Here is a 20,074-nt window from a genome sequence, read left to right as displayed (position 1 = left end):
GAAAACCGGCAACCCAATTAACAGTTACATTCTGCTTTGTCAGGGAATTTGGGTTCATGGAGAGGCAGAAGAGACTGGCACAGCTCTGCTGGCATTCCCGAGGCAGCCGTAATACAATTGCATTAACTGTGGAAGCTGCCTCCATGCTCATGTTTACAGTTCTTCACTCAACTCCTTCTCCAAAGCACCTGAAGGAAGCAAAGCACACAAGCCCAGCTTTAATTTCACCAAGAGAGTTTTCTCGCAGGGTGAAAGCTGAGACAGCGCCTGCATTGTGCAGGGGACCTGGCAACAAACATTTGCTGTGTGAGAAGTTCAGCGTAAGGACAAAGATTTGGAATTGTCTTTTTTAATCCTCAAATAAAGCGAGTAAACAAGCTTGACTTCTTTGTTGACTGAGTAGTTTCACACCTGTGGGACCCATCATTCAGCGACCCAGAAGAAGAAAAGAAGGAATGAGAAGAAGCAGGCTGGCTCCCCCCACCTCGCTGGAGGAAGCCCGTGGGCAGGGGAGCTCAGCCCTGGGAGAGCATTGGGCTCACACCAGTCTGCATCCATCGTGTACATGCCATCCTTCAAACCAGCCCCAGCTCCAGTGGGAAAGAGAGCTGCGGGAAGGATCTGCAGGACGACAGACCAGTACGACTGGTACCCACGCTGGGTGCACTGGCTGACGCTGCTCTAAGCTTGTAAGTAATAGAGAAGTGGGAAGACTTCCATGTAGCTTCTTTAAATGCATTTCAAGCACCTCAAAATCTTCGAGAGCCGGCATGTGCACAGAAAGGGGACAGCTGTTTGGCAGAGACTGCTTGGGTTTCCACGAGGCATTAGACAAGGCTCTTAACAGCTCTCAGAAGCCGTGGAACGAGACTGAAGGTTTACCCCAGGCAGTTAATCGGTTAAAAGGGAACAGCAGCCTCAACAGAAAGGCTACGTAACAAAGGGGAATTAACAGGCAGTTTTCCCAACAGTAAATAGCAACGGGACAAGATCTGATGATGGCAAAAAGTTATCTAGAGTTACCAAAATGCAACTGAATGTAGGGAGCGCCAGGAATACAGTATTTTAAAGAAAACCTCAAACCAGGACAAAGGTATGTATACCAAAATCCAGACAACAGAAATACCTATGGAGAAAACAGACATGTTTCCACCATCACACCAGGTATCGACACCAGCCCCTATCCTTGGGCTAACCCAAGGCTCCTGGAATCAAACCAGCTGACTTCTGTAGAGGGCCCTACGCTTCCCTGAGCTAACCCCACTCAGTAAGATGATGCTTTAGCCAACACATACCTTACAGCTTTAAAACTTTCTGTTGATAGGAATCCACTATAAACCTCACTAAACTGTTTTCATGGCTAATGACTTAGTGATAAATGTGAAAAAGTACCTAGCTCCAGTTCAAACTGCTCTAGCATTTAGTGGCCTTTTTTAGACCACCGTCCTCTCTATCAAAAAACCGCTTCGATAAAGTTTCTATTCCACCTGCAAGCACCTCCAATATTACGATTTTGTAACCTTCCCTTTGATAAGCTAGATTGGGCTTAAGTCTCTCACCATAAATAATGTTTTCCAAGCTTTTAATAATTTACATGGCATTTCTCTGGATTTTTAAAAGCCAAAGGCGTAGTCATAGCATTCATCTACTGCAGCGACAGTGCCAAACACAGACGAGCCTTCCCACTAACACCCGAGAGGAACGTGCCAGACCTTTACCCCATGGTGTCGCATTCTGCCACTTCCCTGGTGTGATGCTGCAGCTCAACATCCAGCGTTCCTGCCTGGTTTGTTTTCCCATACACAACCTTGCATCGATCTTACCAGCAACTCAGACCACCTGCACAAGGCAACCATCACCAAGCTCACTGGTTTTACTGGGGGGCAATTATCTCCTTTCAGGTCACTGCTAAGTCTTAAATAAGCATGGATTGCTCTTTAGGGTGAATTTGAAACACGTTCACCAACTGACTATTACCCTTCTACTGTTAAATCAAATCTTTCCGTTTTCAATTTGTCCTTGTTGATTTTTGCGTTGGTTTTGTTAAATCAGGCAATATACCTTGCAGTATCAACTCAAAGGCCTTACAGAAGCCTAAGCAGCACATCAGTGTATTTTCAGAAAATATGGAATATAAAAATATAATTTCAGACTGATAAGATCTGTTTTCCCATAAACTTACATTGACTGACCCCTCACTCACTTTAAGACCTACATTAATGTATGACTATGTGGCCTGTCACCTTTATCCTTTAAAGTGTAGCTAAATAGAATTTCCCAGGTCTTTCCCACTGGATTTTCCTTGGCTCAGATTTATACTCTTCTACTAGACTCTTGTTTGGACAGAATAAACAGAAATTAGACCACCAAAGCAGCCAGGAGAGAATGAGGGACAAACGTAGCTAGCAATATGATATCCAAGAGCCACTTTGGCAATGGTGAACTCCAGGTTTCCCTGGCCAGATAATTCACCATAAGAGGCAAAACAATTGTTGGCAGTAAAAAATGTCCTGTAGGAAGACAGACCTCTACAGGCGCTGCTGTTGCAATTCTGCTAAACCAGCGCGTGCTGAAACCTGACATGCTGCCGGCAGTGACCGGCGCATGTCTGCTGGAGTGGAGGAAGTAATGCAGCCCCAGGAGCGCGCTCTGTTCCCAGTGACTATGCAGTTCATAGAATGGTTTAGGTTGGAAAGGACACTGAAGATGATCGAGTTCCAACCACCCTGCCATGGGCAGGGACAGCTCCCACTAGACCAGGTTGCCCAAGGCCACATCCAGCGTGGCCTTGAACACCTCCAGGGATGGTGCCTCAACAACCTCTCTGGGCAACCTGTTCCAGTGCCTTACCACCCTCAAAGGGAAAAACTTCTTCCTATTGTTCAATCTGAACCTGCCCTCTTCTAGTTTAAAGCCATTCCCCCTCGCCCTATCACTACATGCCCTAGTAAAAAGTCCTTCTCCAGCTCTCCTGTAGGCCCCCTTTAGGTACTGGAAGGCCGCAATAAGATCTCCCCGGAGCCTTCTCTTCTCCAGGCCTTCATTTTTAAAAAGGCAGAGGGTAATTCCACATCCAAGAAATTCTTCTACATAAACTTCTGGGGAACATAGTAGTTTCATAGAAGAGAGAAGAAAAGCCCCAACCTACGGGAGTTTTTCACAAAGAGGACCCCAGTATATCACTTCCCTTTTTGCTGCCACTCAAAAGGGTGATCAGCTTTGCTGTAACATTTGCGTTAGGAACCAGTGTTAGAGCAGCGTTGTACAGCACCACAGAAGATTATCAGACACCAGAACACAAGCTCCCTTTTTTTAGCAGGTCCCGAAGCCACAGACCAATGTGCTGGAAGAGCTGGAAAGACTCATGCCTCAATGCATGAAGCATACCTTACATTGTCTCTGCACCGTTGGAGGCCGGCTACATGATTCACAAAAACAGAAGAGAGAAATATCCTCCTCTGTTCCAAGACAAAAACAGCATTATGCACTAATCCCAAACGGGTTTCTTTTCCCTTTTCATTTACAGAAAAGAGACAGGATTTATTTGGTTTTGCCCCCCATCTGGTACACATTCACAGTAAGAATGAGTTTTGTTTCCAATACATGTGTTGGATCAAGACCTCAGGGAGAAAGAAAAATCTGCATTTTGAGAAGCCACATGTCAGTTCCCATTTCTGGCATTGCCGCACACAGCACAAAAGCACCCAAACAAACCAGGATTCACAGTATAAATTATTTCAGAGAATATACATTTTAAAGGGACAAGTACAAACATTACAAAATGAACAGAATCGCTTTTAAAATACTTATATTTGTTTAACCGTTAAAAACAGACACGTACAGAAAGAGGTAGCAAAGCTAACAATTTCCTGCTGCTCCAATTAGTGTTGCCTGCATGCACTGGGAAAGTTACTGCGGAACCGAATCTCCGGACATCTTTTCTGGAAAGGACTGTAGACAACTTGAAGTTTATTTCTGACAATGCTATGTGAAGGACTGAGGCAAATCCACAGGCTCACTAGCAGCTGTTTCACGTTGTCTGGCTTAACGAAAAGGCATTGAAAGAAAAAGGTTGTCTGTGGTTTACTTCAGAGAGCAAGAGAGGGAGAGAGAGAGAGCACATGAGCACACACATGTGAGGGAGACCACACACAAATGTAAAAGAATACCGGGAAGTTGCACTTGCCCTGCTGCCGCATGAGTAAAGTACGACAGGTCTGCGGGTCCCAGAGTTAGGATAGAGAGTTTGGTATTAGCTTGGTCCCCATGGATATCAACATCACTTGACAGACTCAAAGCTAAAAGGAAGGCAAAAAAGGTTAAGGGAAGCAGAACTCCATGTGTTGTACGCGTGCACTCTCTCACACCCTCTCTTTCAGGCTTTCTGAAGTCCCAGCAAGGTCAGTTCAAGAGGTTCTCCCATCCAACATGTAATAGCGATACATTAAACCTATGACAAGTGCTCCAACGATGGGGATTAGCCATGTTGACCAGAAACTACAAGGAGAAAAAACAAAATAAAACAAAAATACACACAACATAAACCAGAAGAAAATATCAAGTTCATAATTCACTCAAGATGTTCATCGCTTATTACATGTCTGTTTTCATCTAGGGAATTCTCAGGACCTGTCTCCCATCAGCTCACAGACCAGCCGTACAGGCCTTGGCTCACGGGGCTGGGCAGCTCGAGCAGTCCCTGTGCTCACTGCTCTGCCCGGCCCCTGTAAGAGGCCCCTGTGCCTGCAAGGGTGGCTTGGTGGCTTATAAAATAGCAGTTGAATTCCTGCAGTTTCCAGCCTGGCACATACAGAAACCAATTTGGGTTTTTTTGTTGTTGTTGTTGGTTGTTGTTTGGGTTTGTTTTTTTTTTTCCTTAAGTAAGTCAGACTGTAATTTGTGCTATACAAACAGCTGAGTTGACTCAGGGATGGAAATTGCTACAGCTATCCCACCATAAATCTTCCCCACTCATAAACTAGAGGCCACAGGCTCACCTTCAGCAGCTTCCTTAGCAAAAAAGTTCCTTAGCATCAGCTACGAAAGACTAGGGCCCTGTTCTGGTTGTAAGAATTCCTGGATTTTCAACTAAACAGGCTGGTCATGGTAAAGATCCTCCAAAAAAATGCACATCACTGTGCTGCCACACACAGTCGCCTGCAGTGACCACCCAAATAATAACTGTAGTGCAAAAGGACTGTAGCCATAGCTGTGCAACATGAACATGTGGGCCAGAAGATTCAAGCTGCAAAATACCAGGATGCCTGTTCTGCCCAGCCTGGAGCAGGGGACTTCTCACCACCAGCTGTGTCTCCACATCCAACATGGGAGGTGCACGCCCTGGCAGCTAACTCGGTGCACTGCAGTTTGGCAACTTACTTTGGACTATCTGCTTGCTGGAAGGACAGTGCAGTAATATCCTTGGGGTTGTTGTTTGTTTGTTTTTTTCCCCTGCCCTTTAGAATTAATATGCAGTTCAACAAACGGCGAGTCCTAACCCCTCAATTTCTTACTCTTATGTTAAGAGGATACTATACCTTGCTTGGCCTGAGGATGTCATACTTGGATCCTAAAGGAGAAAAGAGGGAGTTAGCAGGGGGAAAAAAAAGAAACATTAAACGTGCTAATAAGACTACAAGACTGAACATGTGATTATAAATACAGAGGAAAAATAACCCTCCCCTCCACTCCCAAACACCCTCCATCACAAGCGCAGATGTTTCTGAGGATGTTTGCCCTCATCCTCACCTCCGCATTCTTTTCATCAATCCAATCCCTCCCACCCAGTCCTCAATTCACACTGGAACGTGCACCCCTTGCAAAAAAAAAGGTCTTGCTCATTACCTTGCAAACCAGTCTGTTCGTCTTACATGCTATGGATGATAACTGGCACTCTGCTGTGGATAGGTCTTTCACTATGATCCCCTCTCCAAACCCCTGCCCACGTCCCCGTTTGCTATCCTGCTGCCTGACTTCTGAAGCGTACAACCAGTATCTTCTCTTCAACTATTCCCTTGTACGCAACCTGTTTCCAAATTTTTATACTTCCCCCTTCATAAAACTATGATAATTTAAATATTTTTTCCAGTCAGCTAAAATGCTCGTTTAGGCTTTCGTCAACTCTACAGCCTCTTCCTCGATGGCTGTTGCCACTCTCCAGTTTAATCAATACCTACCAGCCAAAAGTCACCTTTCCTGTCCATCCTAAATAGAATTGTCTCCATTTCTTGAGAGCCTCAGTGTTTGCTTTTCTACCACAATACATTCAGCAGATGCTAAACACTGATCTGTGGGGAGTTACCTCTGAGCTGCGTCACATGTACAACTTTTTTCTCTTTTGTGGTTCCCCCCTATTTATTTTTACATTGCTGACTTTATCTCTTGCTGCTATTTTTAAATTATACTTGGGCCTGCTTTTAAAACAGAAGTTGTACGCTGGAGAAAGACCTTAGGTGTACATAACTCACTGGACTTTCTCCTCAGAAGAGGAAAATATTAGAAAAAAATATTTAACACATAACCAAGGGAGCTACTCAGATTATTACTTATTTCTATGCACATTTTAGGCATGTAATTCTGTTTATGAAATGGAGTTGAACCAAACAATAAATCTTAAGGTGAATACATGCATAATCACACAGTGCTGCTTTATAACCAAGAGCAGGCTTTCCCCAGCCTCAGTTATTCTTTCTATGGCTGACTACAGCAAGCAAACACTCCCAGGGCTTTAGTTGCTGCTCTCTCTGTTGACAGCTTCCTTCTTGATTTTGCTACTCTGCAAGTGGCCCTGCTCTGAACAACATCTAATGAAAGCGTTGTTGAAGGCAGAGCTGCACTGGGTCCAAGCCTTCAAGCCAAGTGAGAAGAGAAGCCAGCTGCAAGGCACATGTTTACCTCTCAGATGGGATTCTATTTATTACCATTTCCCTCTCCCCATCCATTTCAAAGCCGCTTTTGCAACACTGTGCCCTGTTCTAATCCAGGAGTACCTGAGTTTTAAGCAACACCAATGATTACCAGGGCAGTTAACAGAGAATTCTTGTTTTACAGCCAACCCCACAGTGGCTGTGTCTGTCTCCTGGCTGGAATCTAACAACACTAACAGTGCAGTGGTCAGGACATAGCGAGTAATGCAAAAAAAGGGTCTGTGGCTCAAGGTGTGGAAATAACATTGCTGATGTCAGGGTAGAGAGGGCACAAAAAAACACTTCCAATTTCACACTGAGGTGACTACTGAGCTTCAGAACAACAACAAAAAAAGGTATAATTTGCTTGGAAGATTTATTCATTACTGTAGTTTGTGTAAACAAAGTCACAAGCTCCACAGGGGAAAAATTAAAAGGCGTGTGACAAATTCTTTGTTCGTTTTGTGAGCATATCATCATTTCCACAGCATTAAATTAAAACAGAAAAGTAAACCACTAATAGCTTACCTTAGAACCTTCTTTTTTACGATCGTGCTGTCAAGGAGAAAAAAAAGAAGAGGAAAAAAAAATAAGCACTGACTTAAAGAGAAACTTGCAGTCTTTATGAGGGAATTGTTCTGTACACAGTCCTCATCATAAGGCTAATTGCCTGGACTCGGTTTTCAAAGGAGTCATTCCTTCAGCACCCAAAGGAACCATTTTTGTAGCAGGCAGGAACGTGGTGTTTGTGCCCTGCCCCTGCGATATCTCACCCTCCTGAACTCTAAATTACAAGGCAAGGCAAAGTTATGGTACCACTACCTAAGGAGGGAACCGATTAGATGAGCTTCCTCCTTAAGTGCCCTTGATTTAATTGTAGGGAGAAATCTGTTCTGAATGGTGGAAAGAGAAGACTAACTTAGTTTTGTTTCCTCAACAGGGATCCTCCTTCCTCAACAGAAATCCTGGACAACACAGAGACTGCCTAAAACCCTTAACTACTTACTTATTTCGCAAGACACATCTTGCTGTACGTGTTTAGTGGGTTACACAAAGGAGAGTCACACTTTTACACAGTCCCATCCTGTGTTTGAAAGAGGCTGTCACAGCCAGCTGGTCCTTACCGGGTGGATCTCCCCTACGTAGTACTGCTTGAGCATGTCCCTGGCATCTGTGGAATGCCCAACATCTTCAAAGCTCTCTGTGGCATCTCTACCAGCTTGTTCAAGCAGAACCTCTTCTCCACCTGGATGCTGGAAGAGAAGACTTCAGGTGAGCAAAATCTAGATGCAAAAAAGGTACCAAGAGTGTCAGCAACCTCTTCCGTTCATCACAGATGCCTCAAAACAACATCATCAATAAAATCTTCCAAAGGTTCAACTGTCCAACCTCTCCTTCAAGAATTCACAGAGAACAACATGTGCTGCACAGCCTGGAAAATACCTTGCAGTTTCAAACTGGAAGACGGTAGATTTAGATTAGATATTAGGAAGAAAATTTTCACTATGAGGGTGGTAAGACACTGGAACAGGTTGCCCAGTGAAGTCGTGGTGGCCCCATTCCTGGAAGTGTTCAATGCCAGGTTAGATGGGGCTTTGAGCAACCTGATCTAGTGGAAGATGTCCCTACCCGTGGTAGGGTAGTTGGAACTAGATGATCTTTAAGGTCCCTTCAAACCTAAACCATTCTATGATTCTATGATAATAAAAATCCTTCCAAAGAGGCAAATCTCCAACATACACAGGGAAGCACAGCTTTGTCCCCCATAGCCAAGCTATCCCTTCTGTGACTTCTGTAACAGATTTGGGCAAGAAAATAATACAGAAGAAAGGATATCTTCATGTAGCTTTTCATGGGCTTCACTGCATAAATCAGACTCTCTTTCTTGCAGAGGAGCCTCTCCTGCATGATTTTCTCAAGAACTTTCCTGAGACAACTCAAGTGCTAGTGAAGCACAAGACAACACTGCTTTCACAGACACCAGTGGAGGAAAGGATATTCTACTTCTTCAGATATTACAAATAATAATAGTATTTGTCCGATAGCCTCTCTCTGCATGTAGCTGTGCAATAAGGGGTGGAGAAGAACAGAAGTTACAACAAAAGCACCAAATCCACAGGATGCTCCACAACACCACTGGCATTTCTGTTGGTGGCAGACAGTCACAGACAACTGTGAGACCAAGCGGTGTGAACTGACAAAAAACGCTGGTGCAATTCTGTTTTCCTTGATGGGTTGGGCTCTTCTCTAGCACTATCAATACCATAATTCCAGAAACAGATTGGCAATGGAAAGCGCTAACCACAAAGACAGCAAAGTACAATCTCTTTACAGTGGGAGTGTGAACAAATAGTTCAGTTTAAACTACCAGCTAATCCAGTTAAACCAATAAAGTGGTCAGCCTTCTGAGTGCACACACAGGGACTAACCCAGTGTTCTAGAGCATTGGGCAACAAGCACTAAATGCGCTAATTGAGAAGATAAGACTTGTTCACTGCTGCCTGAAATGCCTCTAACAGCTACAAACCCAGAACTGGAGAAGAGATGTTAGTCCTTTGATCTGAAATTTAGTCTAACATACCCATTTTTCTCTATAATATACTTTTCCTTCCCACAGACACAGAACAGTTGCCATTGCCCCTCTTCCTCGAGCTTGTCTGTTTTTGCTGCCAAAAGTCTAAATATTCCCACTTGGCTATCACACCTCATACCAAACATACTCAGTGGGGACACAAAAACAGTCCAGTTGTTTACTCCAGTGAGTTGCTGCAGCCAATTCTGCAATCCTCATATCAGAGCCCTGTAATCTGAATAAATCCCTTTATTGTCCAGGTATGTAAGAAAATCAACGTGGAGCTTTCTCAGCAGCCATGGAGGGCAAAGTCTGCAGTCCTAGGACACAGTTTGGTTAGCAGTCAGTTATTAGATTGCCTTAGCCGTAAAACCAAGTGAGGCTCCACTCTGCTCATTCCCTCTGTGCCTGGCTACAGGTCTCACTGCCATTTCTCCCACACCAACCCTAGTGCTCACTTGATCTCAGAGGGGGTCAGATCAGGGACTACTCTAGCAGAAACCCCACCCTACAAAAAAAGAAAAGGAAGCAATTATCTGCTGGGGTAGCTGTGAATGAGCTCACTACAGAGTTGAATGCATGTCTCTGTTTACGCAAGGGAGTCAATTGGAACAGAGGCTGCAGCAAGACCACCCTTTAGATCATTTCTGCGCCCCTTAGATCACACTCTCGGGTTCAGCTGCAGCGGTAGGATGCCGTGTATTGTCTATGCATATTACTCGGACTGTCCAATTTTCAGCTATTTTATAAGTATGCCTGCAAAGATCCACAGAAACTAGGGGATGAAAAGCTGGCCGTTTACTTTTAGCCTTCTAGAAGAACTCCTTAGGGATGTCTCACCAGAAATCTCATTTCAGATGGAAAAATATCAGAACTGAATTTTAAGAATACAGCCTTGCTTTCCTAATCATACACCCTAAAAGGGCAGACAAAAACCTGTAGTAACAAGGAACATGCAGTGGATATTGGCTTTCAGTGGCATCCAGTCTTTGCACATACAAGAGACAAGAAGAATGGTAAAGTTTACTCCTCTTTACATCTTTGGGTCTATGCACTTGTTAAATCCACAAGAAAAAGAATTCTTTATTCATGCACGTCTGTCCTTCACTATAATCACCAAGCCAAAAGAAAAAAAATCAAATACATTTTAGCATATCATATTTCTGAAAGGACTACCTAGTCTAGACAACCACAACTGCAACCAGACAATTCTTACCTTGTCATACCCGAGCAAACGTAAAACCAGACTATTTATACAGGAAGTCATTTACTCTGCCACAAAACTTCCCAAAGCTACAGCTCCTGCAGGAAAACATCAAAACTGAAAGTGTTGCAAACTGTGAGAAAAAAATAAACTTCCAGAGGAAGTAATGGCTGAAAAATGTCTGTTTCTGAAGAGAAACCGACAAAAGCAAACAAGAACAAGAGAGGTGGGTTCAAGTGCCAGTTCACAGAAGTCTTCCTCAACAACAGTAACAGAAATGAAACCTCCTTGTCATTGGAGCCCCAGAGTACACAGGAATTAAATGCAGAAAGACAAACAAAGCTATTCAATATTGGTTTCTTACTGCTGGTGCAGTAAGGAGGTTAAAAACTTGCTGCCTCTTTAGTGTGAGCAACCATTGATACTTCCCTCCTCTTCACTTTCATGTCAATGATAATGCTCTTAATTACCAGCTCTTCTGAGCACAGACCCTACCTTAGCCTTGTACTTGCCTGGAAAGAGTGTAACTTCTGTTAGAACCATATAATTTTAAAGAGATGCTGTCAGTAGTACAGTATTTCCTTATTTTCAAACATGGCTTCAAGTATAATTTTCTTCAGACTGATGACTTTGAGTTAGAGTTGTCACAACACAGGCTCATTCCACTTGGAAACCAGTTCAAATAGATTTCTAGTCACACTTATCAGGCTATCAGAAGCAACAGCACATGCCAAGACACAAAGCTGGACTCGGGCAACAGACAAAAGGGTATACCGAAGAAACAGGTCTCCAAACTCTTCTAGTCATGCGTAAAAATGGAGATAAACCATGTTCCTCTATCATAAGAATACTTGCGAAAATGTCTATTACAGATTGTGCACAAGTTAAAAGCCACAGATTTTAATACCAGTGTAGTGAGGGCATAAGTGTGAGTAGTCCCAGACCGCAGAGAGCCTGTCAGGGAAGTACATTTGTTCTACCTTCCTCTGCTTCCTCTCTCGTCGTTCACACCTACCTGAGCAGCCAGCCCTTCTTGCTCAGGCCACAGTCTACACTTGCTTTTCTAGACTACTGCAATCAGGAGTAATAACATGTATTCTGATGGTCCAGTTACCTAGATTTGGAAGAAAAATATACTATCGCCATAAGGCTATATCAGATTTCAAATAATCACACTTCATTTCAGGCACTTACAGGCTTTCTAAAGCACAAGAGGTTGTAGTTTCTCAGAAACATCTATGAAATTTCAGTTGCCGTCTTTGCACATCTCCTGCATTTTGTTCACGTTCTTATAATTCAGTAGAATTCTGCTATATGATAAACGTATTAATTGTTACCCCTATGACACAGTAAGTAACAAAGTAAATCGGAAGTTTAAATTGATCTATGCTTCAAACAACATACAGACTTTGAGTTGGCTAGCTAATGGCTGACCTGCTGTACCTAGTCTGCAGGAATCATGAAGCAAAATTCGACAATCTTTTAGCAGTGAGGCTTCTTTGAGATTACGTAATCACGCCAAGGTAACGCTGCAGTGGAATTCAGCAATCCTGTTCAAATAATCTGGGACCAAAGGCCAGAAAAGGCAACAATTAGACGCTGCTTCAGTGACTACACAGGATCAAGGGGAAATAGTATTCACTGAAACCCCGATAGCTGCAGTTACAGCAACTCAGAGCTCTAAAGCAGAACAGTTTATCAGACAACTGTAACTTTTAAACAAGACAAACACTCCTTGTTCCCATCAGCTACACATTGTTCCCCTGTCACTCGAGTGATTACAGTGGGGTAACAGATATAAAGTGTATTTTTGCCCATAAATTAGGCCTTGATCTACGTTTACAAGTTTCATTACGTCAGTGAGGGGTATACATAGCAGAGTGTTGTGTCAGCCATGCCGGCACAGTTAAAACAGTAGCCTTATTCTTCTTCCTTTCCCTAGCCCAAGTAGAGCTTTTTCATGTCAGAAAAACACAAATGGGAAAAAGGGCTTGAAGAGGGCAATGTGAAATATCATCTGAAGGTAGCACCTAGGGTAGTGCTAAACCTGGCTTGCTAGGGGGGAGCAAAGTGTTCTTCTGGGCTCATTTATAATACTGAAGGTGTCCCAGGGAGCACGTCCCAGATGCTATCTTACATGGAGAATGCCGAGACGAAGAATGTGACCACCACGCAGTGTCCATGCTCTGAAACAGCGTTATTCACACTGGGGTAAATATCTTGAAAACATTTTTCTAACTCTTAAGTCTGAAAAGCAATAAGCAGCAACCATAACACGGAGGCAAGTGTAAGACAAGGCACGCGGTTTCTGCAAGTACTGTCCCAACCTCCAGCTGGTTTTGGCTCTTCCCAAAACCACAACGGTTTGTTAGTCAGAAACCAGCAGTGAACTGCTTTTCCACATTTTTGCCTGGTCTTCCCCTGAATCTCCTTAACCTTCTTGCATCCACAACAACCTTTGGCAAGGAGTTCCACTGGTCTGCTCCCTGTTGCGTGAAGAAACACCATTTGTTTGTTTTGAACCTGGCTCCAGCCAGCTTTGATGTCCCCTGGTTCTTGTACTAGACTTCAAGATGCAGGCAAACATGAAAGATTTCAGAAACTAGTGGAGTAACAAACGTCCTTCAAAATCCACCCGACACTCTGCCCATTTCATTTGATCGGCAAAGGTAGCAGGGCCCACAGCTTTCTACTCCAATGCGCTCCCTCAGGAATTTGACAGATGTCAGATGACAGGTTTGGCCTAGTGCCGGGGAACCCAAACACTGGAAGGGGCGTGCATGTCGAAGGAGGCAGTCAGCTGCTCAAAAATCCTCACGTACCAGCTGGAAAACTCCTGGTCTTGTGAACTGACCCTGGAACAGGAATCTGAGTACCATAGTTCTGCCTGTAGCTCCACCATTTAAGAGCTTCTTGAGTTAGAGTCACACTCAATACAATTGTCTTCTCCTTCCCACCCTGACTATAAGGTCTTTACAGTACAGTTTGCATCTTGTAGATGCATGCCACTAAGTGTGCAACCGGTCCCTCACCTCAGATGGACCTGCAGGCTCTCCTGTAAAACAAACAGCTGAGCATCAGCTGATAATTCTGATCATTTCTTCACTGTCCCACGTACTTTTCTTTCCAGCGTACTGGGTGCCTAGAGTCTCTCTCAAGTATCAAAGACCCAAGAACAGCAGCTGCTCAGCAAGCAGCTTTTCAGATCCTGCACCTGACATGGAGGCATCTGCAAACAGTGCTGGAGAACCAACAGTAGACACTGATGGCCAAAGAAGCGAGCAGCCAGGATCCATTTATGGTCCTGTGAAAGCAAAATTTTTTCATTATAAAAGCTATAATCACTGCAGAACTGGTTACAGCAAAGGCCAGCTCAAGCCACCGTATAAAAGACACTCCCTAAATTTGTTCAATGAAATACCTTAGAGGCTCTCTTAAAATAAATGTTGGAGGGAAGACTCAAAGCACAAGTCAGATTCTGAATGAAGTGTCATGACGCTGGACCAAATGAACAAAATCAATCGTGTCCATCTTTGTAAATAAATATCAGAAAGCTACAGAGAAAGCCACTACCTCCAGCTGTTAGGCCACTGTAAAAAAGCTGCCAGGTTATCATTCTCTCCTTCCATCTGATAAGCCTCTATACCTCACCAAGGTAGTTTCGTCGTTATGTGTTATGACTACATAGTAGACATGCTTTAATCATGTATGCCTGGAAGATAATCAGAGTTTAATTTAGACAAGCAAAACCAGCAAGCAGCAACACGCACATTTTCAATGAAGTGCTCTTCTTTTGGAGCTGATTCAGACTAACTTTCGTACATTTCCCTGCAGATGCTACAAAGGGTTTGGTGTCATTTCAGCTGGGATAAAAGCCGTTTGAAATTTTGTTACCATTTCTTCCCACTCTGTTTTCAGCTCCAAACATTAATGATACCGCTCTCAACCTTCTCAAAAACAGAAGTCAAAAGCATCAAGTCTAGAAGCAATTTTTGTCCCCACATCCAAGAGAACTGGAGATTACACAGCAGAGACTGCACCCCTTCTGAATCACTCGTGCACGGTCGATCACCTCTGCGAAGGCAGTAGAGCAGCAGATGTTCACCTATTGAATCACCATTGCTTTCTCCTTTAAGTTCTGGGGTGTCCCTGGAGATGTCACATGTAAATCACTGCTAGCCCAACACTGTTTATCCTACAAGTCCAGAAGTGAAGTAACAAGGCTTAAGGAGAGCTGCACCTCCCACGTAAGGCATGCCTGAACAGATTTCCTAAGAAAACAGAAGTTGACTCCAGCGAGCAGAGGCACAAGCCCTGCACTCAGCTGGTCTTTGCCAACATGACCTGCCATCACTCTCCTATTTCTTGCAAGTGTCTTTGAGCAGGGCCAGGACCTGTCCTGAGCATATAAATCGCACCAGTGGCCAACAGACCAGTGGGCTTCCCAGGGGACCTCCTCGGGGCTTGTGGACTCCTGCTTCGGGGTGGCCCCCGAGGCCCCACAGCCTGGAGCCAGAGAACTGCCTCAGGACCCCCCCCATCCCCGGGCTTACTCGCCCCCCCTTCCCCTTGCAGCCTTCCTCCCCGCCCGGGATCTTTGCCCGCCATAACACCCCTCCCGCCCCCTCTACTCCTGCCCCCCCCTTCACTCCCCCCCGCACCCCCAGGCCCTCCCCTTCCTTCTCAGCCCCACACACCCTCCCCGCTCCCCTCAGCCCCCAGACCCTCTCCTCCCTCCCGCAGCCCCCCCAGGCCTTGTCCTTCCCCCCACCGGCCGCTGAGGGAACGGTCTGGGACCCCGCCCCGCCCGGCCTCACCTCCGCCAGGAAGCGGGTGACATCGTAGACGCGCCCATGGATGACCAGCCAGGCCTCGCGGCTGGAGTTCCGCTTCCCCACCTCCTCCAGCGTAAAGACGGGCCCGGCCTCCGCCGCCGCAGCCGCCGCCGTGCCGTCCCCGGGCTCCGTGCGCTCCCCAGGCTCCATGCTGGCCGCCGGCACCTTCGCGGAACAACGGGCTTGGCCCACGGCAGCCGCCGTAGCGATGGCGGATGCCCCCACCCGCCCCCTATCGCTAACGGCCCGCAGCGGCTCCTGGCCGAGTTCGTCGGCCAATGAGGAGCGAGCAGCACCGGCGGTGGGGCGACCGCTGGCGCCCACTGCAGCCAATGGGAGGGCGCGGCGTCGGCCGTGAGCCAATAGGGAACGGCCAGAACGACCGGGCGGGAAGGCGCTGGGCCTCGCCTCGCCTCGCCTCGCCTCGCCTCGCCTCGCCTCGCTTCGCTTCGCCTCGCCTCGCCTCCGGCGGCGCGCTGCGGCTCGGCCTTGCCGGCGCGGCCCCCGGCACCGGCGCTCCCCGGGAAACGGCTGGCTGGCTGGCTGGCTGGCGGGCGAGCAGCCGGGGTGTCGGCTGTTATGCCACCCCACTCCCTCCCACCCGGGCCACCGGAGAGCGAGGTGCCCATCAGCGGCCTGCCCGCGGGGGTGTCCGTTCCTGGCCTCTGGTAACTCTCCCTGTTGGGTGGGTGAAGGGAAATACTTCTGTGGAAACCGGGATCTCCTGGGAAGTGCCTGTTCCTGTCAGGGACCGTCCGAACTTGCCTGACCGCCCACAGTCAGAGCTGCAGTAGATGTCTGTGAAAGGCTGACTCTGGGCTGTCCCCGGTGGCAAACGCGGTTGGAAGGACTGTGTGGTGCTGTGGAATGAGTAATGGCAGCCATTGGCAGTGGGTGTGGGGACAGGGAGTCACAGGTAGCAGCTGTTTCATCAGGAAAGTGTGTGGGATGTATGCCGGCAGGAATTGTTTGTCAGGGTCCCTTGGTTGAGCTGTAGCGCTCCTTTGGTGGGCTTTTGATTCCACGGCCAGCTGGAACAGCTTTTTTACTGCTCCTTTTATTTTGATTCTTTCTGCTTCTATGTGAAATAGATGGCCATCTCGCAGATCTTTAAATTGAGCCAGTGCTCTAATGTCTTCGGAGTGCTGCGTTTGTATTGGTTTTTAAAGGAAAGTGTTCACGTGCAGATCTGAAGTGAGTCACTTGGTAAGTTTTCTCTTCCCTGCCAGCCACGTTGAACAGGTTTAGGGACAGAGAGACTGGAAGCTCAGGAACCTGAGTAATTTGTAAACCTGATGGTTTTCATTCATGAACTCACATTCGTGGCTGTGGAATTTATTTTCTTATACTTGCAGTGCAGGTATAACACTGGACAGTGGACTGTTTGTTTTAACGTAACTGCTGAGGAGGCAGAAATGCCTGATGTTGTAAGAAGTGCTAATACTGTTACCACCACTGGCTAAAGATTAAAGGTATATTCAGAGGGAATTTGAGCAGACTAACATCTGTGCTGTTTGCTACAGTTGGGATTTTAAAAGGAGGTCAAGTGAAGCAGGTAGCCATACCAGGCTTCTCACTAAGCTGGGATCTCTGCGGGAATGAGACATACCTAATGGTACAGTCTGGGAGATTTATCAGCTCAAAGATGTCGTGGTAACTGTGCTATCTGTCCATATCACTTCAGTACAAAGACAGGTTAGCTCCTTGAAGATCCCAGGTTGTATGCCAAACAAATCTTCTAGGTCATACTCTGGTAAGAAAGAAGGGTAGTTTTTATTACTGGAGAGAAAGAAATTGTTCCAGTGGTGTCTGCCAACCACAGTCTCTAATCCAATTACAGTTGTAATGCACAACCTTTACAAATGGCTGAAATTCTGGGCTGAGACCTGGCACAGCAGCTGTTTTTCATACACTGGCTTATCCTGGCCTTGTTCTGCTGGTTTTGTACAAGGAACTGGGGGTGGAGGTGCAATCAAAGAAGTAGTAAGGAAATAAAGCCACTGTACTAGGTAAAGAATAAAGTGCGGGGAGAGAAGGCAGTCGAGTCAGATCAGTCTAATTTGTGTAGGATTCAAATCCATCTCCTGCTGTCAGTGTGTTCTCTGTCTTAGGAAGGAAGCTATAAATCTGGACATACCATAGCAATAGTTAAACTTTACCGAACATTTCACATCCTTTGGTACCTTTTGGTGGTGACTTTTCCTCATGCAGGCTGTTGTTCCCTGGTACCTTAAGAGGCTGCGTTCTCATAGCTGTATAAGAGAGTGTTTGTCTTCGTAAGTGCATTTAGCGCCTTTTGCTTCCCAGTGACCTTGTAGTCTTTCATCAGAATTCTTACTCATACTCTGCTGGCACAGTACAAGGGGGTTTCTGCTTCTCTGAAAGCCTGGTAGGTAGCACAGCATGTGGTTGCACATGCTTCTTTTGCTGTGTTGCTCTGGTGAATTGTAGGCTTTTACGTGGCCACTTTCTAAATTAAACTCTGTTACTTTATGACATTTATTGAGAGCCATAAAGCTAGAATATTTCTCTGTTTCTCAGTGCTTTCATCTATGCTAGCATGCACACTCAAAGTACTCCTTTAAATATACACCCGCTTCCCACCATTGCTCAATAAAGTCTGCAGCAACTTCATCCAAGCCAAGTGTCAGAACGAGCACTCTGTCTGTACGTGCTTGGGCTATGCAAAGCAGCTGCTAAAGTCGCACTGTTGTTGAAATCCTTGGCCTCCTGAGGAAGCTTTGTTAGCTTTGTTACAGGCTGGACGGTGCAGACCTCACAGCTTCCTCTCCAGCTATTTCAGAGCAATACAGATACTTCATCTATAAATGCAAATTTGGGTATCTTCTCTATTTGGGCAAGTCCATACGTTTACTTAACCAGATATTTGTACATTGTTAAAGTCTTTGCCTGTTGTTCTGAAACTTCTTCACAGTTACCTAATCAATAGCTCAGGTTCAACATAGTTTAAATACTGAGCTTATTCTTCTTCTTTTGATCCTTTTTGTATGTATTTTCCAGTCATTAGGGATGCTTTCCTGATTCAGTGTGTAACCCAAGTATCCTTGTGTGCCTTCTGTGCCAGTAATGATCAAGCCAGTAATGATCAAGCATTTCTAGCTCCTTGCACTGATGTGACATACGACCTTGCAGTTCCCTGTGTAACCTTGCCAAGAGGGAAAATCCCCCCAGCCAGGCTATGTACCGTAAACTAATGTGGGATTTCATCATTGTGCACCCCTGTTGCCACAACATCCTTCTGCCTGGCCTTGACAAGTGCAGTCATGTATCGTTGCACACAAAGTGCTGCTGTAAAGATCACTCTACCCTCTCCCTTTGACCAGGCTACCCATCTCTTGGCACACTTCTGCTGGCCCCATCCCTTGGTTGCATCAAAAACTGTGTCTCTTTTTCTAGATCCTCCCCAGCACATTCCTGCCTGTCTTGATTTCAATATGAAGTACTTACCTTTGCCTCGAATGGGTTCACGGCATCAGTTTCTATAACCTAGTTGATGCATTTTCAACTAAGTGCCTTTGTGCTTTCTCCTCTGCAGTTCTTGTGCTTGGGGGTTTCTCTGTATATTTTGCAGAACAATCTCATCATCCTTCTCAACAGTTCCCTTTTCCACAGTGACAACTGTTTCATTGCTGCCTCTTTTTCTGTGGCTGTCCGCTGCCTTTCTAAGACTGCTTGGTGCCATATCTGTTTTGCAGTTGTGCGTAGCGCAGTGGCATCCTGGTCCACGACCAGGCTTTCTAGGCACATTAGCAACACAAAGAACGAGCATGGTAACAAATTAGTTCTATATTTATTTATTGAGCAATAGAAGTGCTCTTCCTTACCACTGTCAAGCCCAAACAGAAGTCAGAAATCTGTCGCGTGTCTGCCCAGAGAGCAAGCCCTTTAGGGCAGGTACTGTCTTCTGCTTGGTGCAGCACTGCACATGCAGCCAGTGCTCTGCGACAGAGAAGAGAAAGGAGTCCGTGGTGACTAGGTGACCCTGGTGATTTTTCCTGTTTTCTTTTCCACTGTAACTCATAAAAAAGACAGACACAAGACTGCAGCAACGTGCAGATCTTGTTCCCTGGAATGTTTTCTTTCATCTGTAATCACTTCATCAAAATCCATAAATCAAGGAGTTAAGACTAAAAAGCACAAACATGACTGTAATTTGTACCTTCCTGCCCAGTGTTTCTTTTGGCACATGGAACACCAAACTTTTTCCTGAAAAAATTGATGATGACACCAGGCAATGATTCGGTGAAAGTGGACAGCGAGGCCACTTGCATTCCAGGTCCCCTGCATGCTTCCATAATTCCTGCTTCCTTTTCATTCGTTGTAGTAGATTCAGAGAGTAAAACAATTGTTTGTATTTCTGTATTTACTTTGGAAATTGCAATTTCAGGCTCATTTCCCAGTGCTGGGTGCTGTTAACATGTATTTGGCCTGGGCAGGCCATGAAACCCTATGGGAAGGGAGCCTTGATTGAGATGCCACGGCTGCAGCCCCTGTCACATGCCCTCTCCTGGCTCCTGCAGTACCTGGGGAGATTAGC

The 20,074-nt window shown here is 45.7% G+C and overlaps 1 protein-coding gene across 1 annotated transcript; it reads right to left on the bottom strand.

The window, feature by feature from the left end:
• Positions 1 to 3,626: 3,626 nt before the first annotated feature.
• CYB5B (cytochrome b5 type B) lies at positions 3,627 to 15,732 on the bottom strand. The gene is made up of 5 exons (XM_082489359.1): positions 15,499 to 15,732; positions 8,030 to 8,158; positions 7,434 to 7,460; positions 5,538 to 5,569; positions 3,627 to 4,497 (listed from the first exon to the last, which is right to left on the bottom strand). Exons 1-5 carry the CDS (start codon positions 15,664 to 15,666, stop codon positions 4,407 to 4,409), a joined length of 447 nt encoding a protein of 148 aa, XP_082345485.1. The 5' UTR covers positions 15,667 to 15,732; the 3' UTR covers positions 3,627 to 4,406.
• Positions 15,733 to 20,074: the final 4,342 nt, after the last annotated feature.

This window comes from Vanellus vanellus, assembly GCF_965231255.1.
Source record: "Vanellus vanellus genome assembly, chromosome: 12".
NCBI lineage: Eukaryota > Metazoa > Chordata > Aves > Charadriiformes > Charadriidae > Vanellus > Vanellus vanellus.
The sequence above is the reverse complement of the archived record's forward strand: the minus strand, read 5'-3'. Positions and strand labels throughout refer to the sequence as shown.

Excerpts from the sequence above, each read along its gene's own strand:
- CYB5B (XM_082489359.1), bottom strand. The coding sequence starts at position 15,666 with ATGGAGCCTGGGGAGCGCACGGAGCCCGGGGACGGCACGGCGGCGGCT. Across the intron at positions 5,570-7,433 it reads GTAAAAAAGAAGGTTCTAAG|GATCCAAGTATGACATCCTC; the intron begins GTAAGCTATTAG and ends TTTCTCCTTTAG. Across the intron at positions 4,498-5,537 it reads ACATCCTCAGGCCAAGCAAG|TTTCTGGTCAACATGGCTAA; the intron begins GTATAGTATCCT and ends TTCTCCTTGTAG.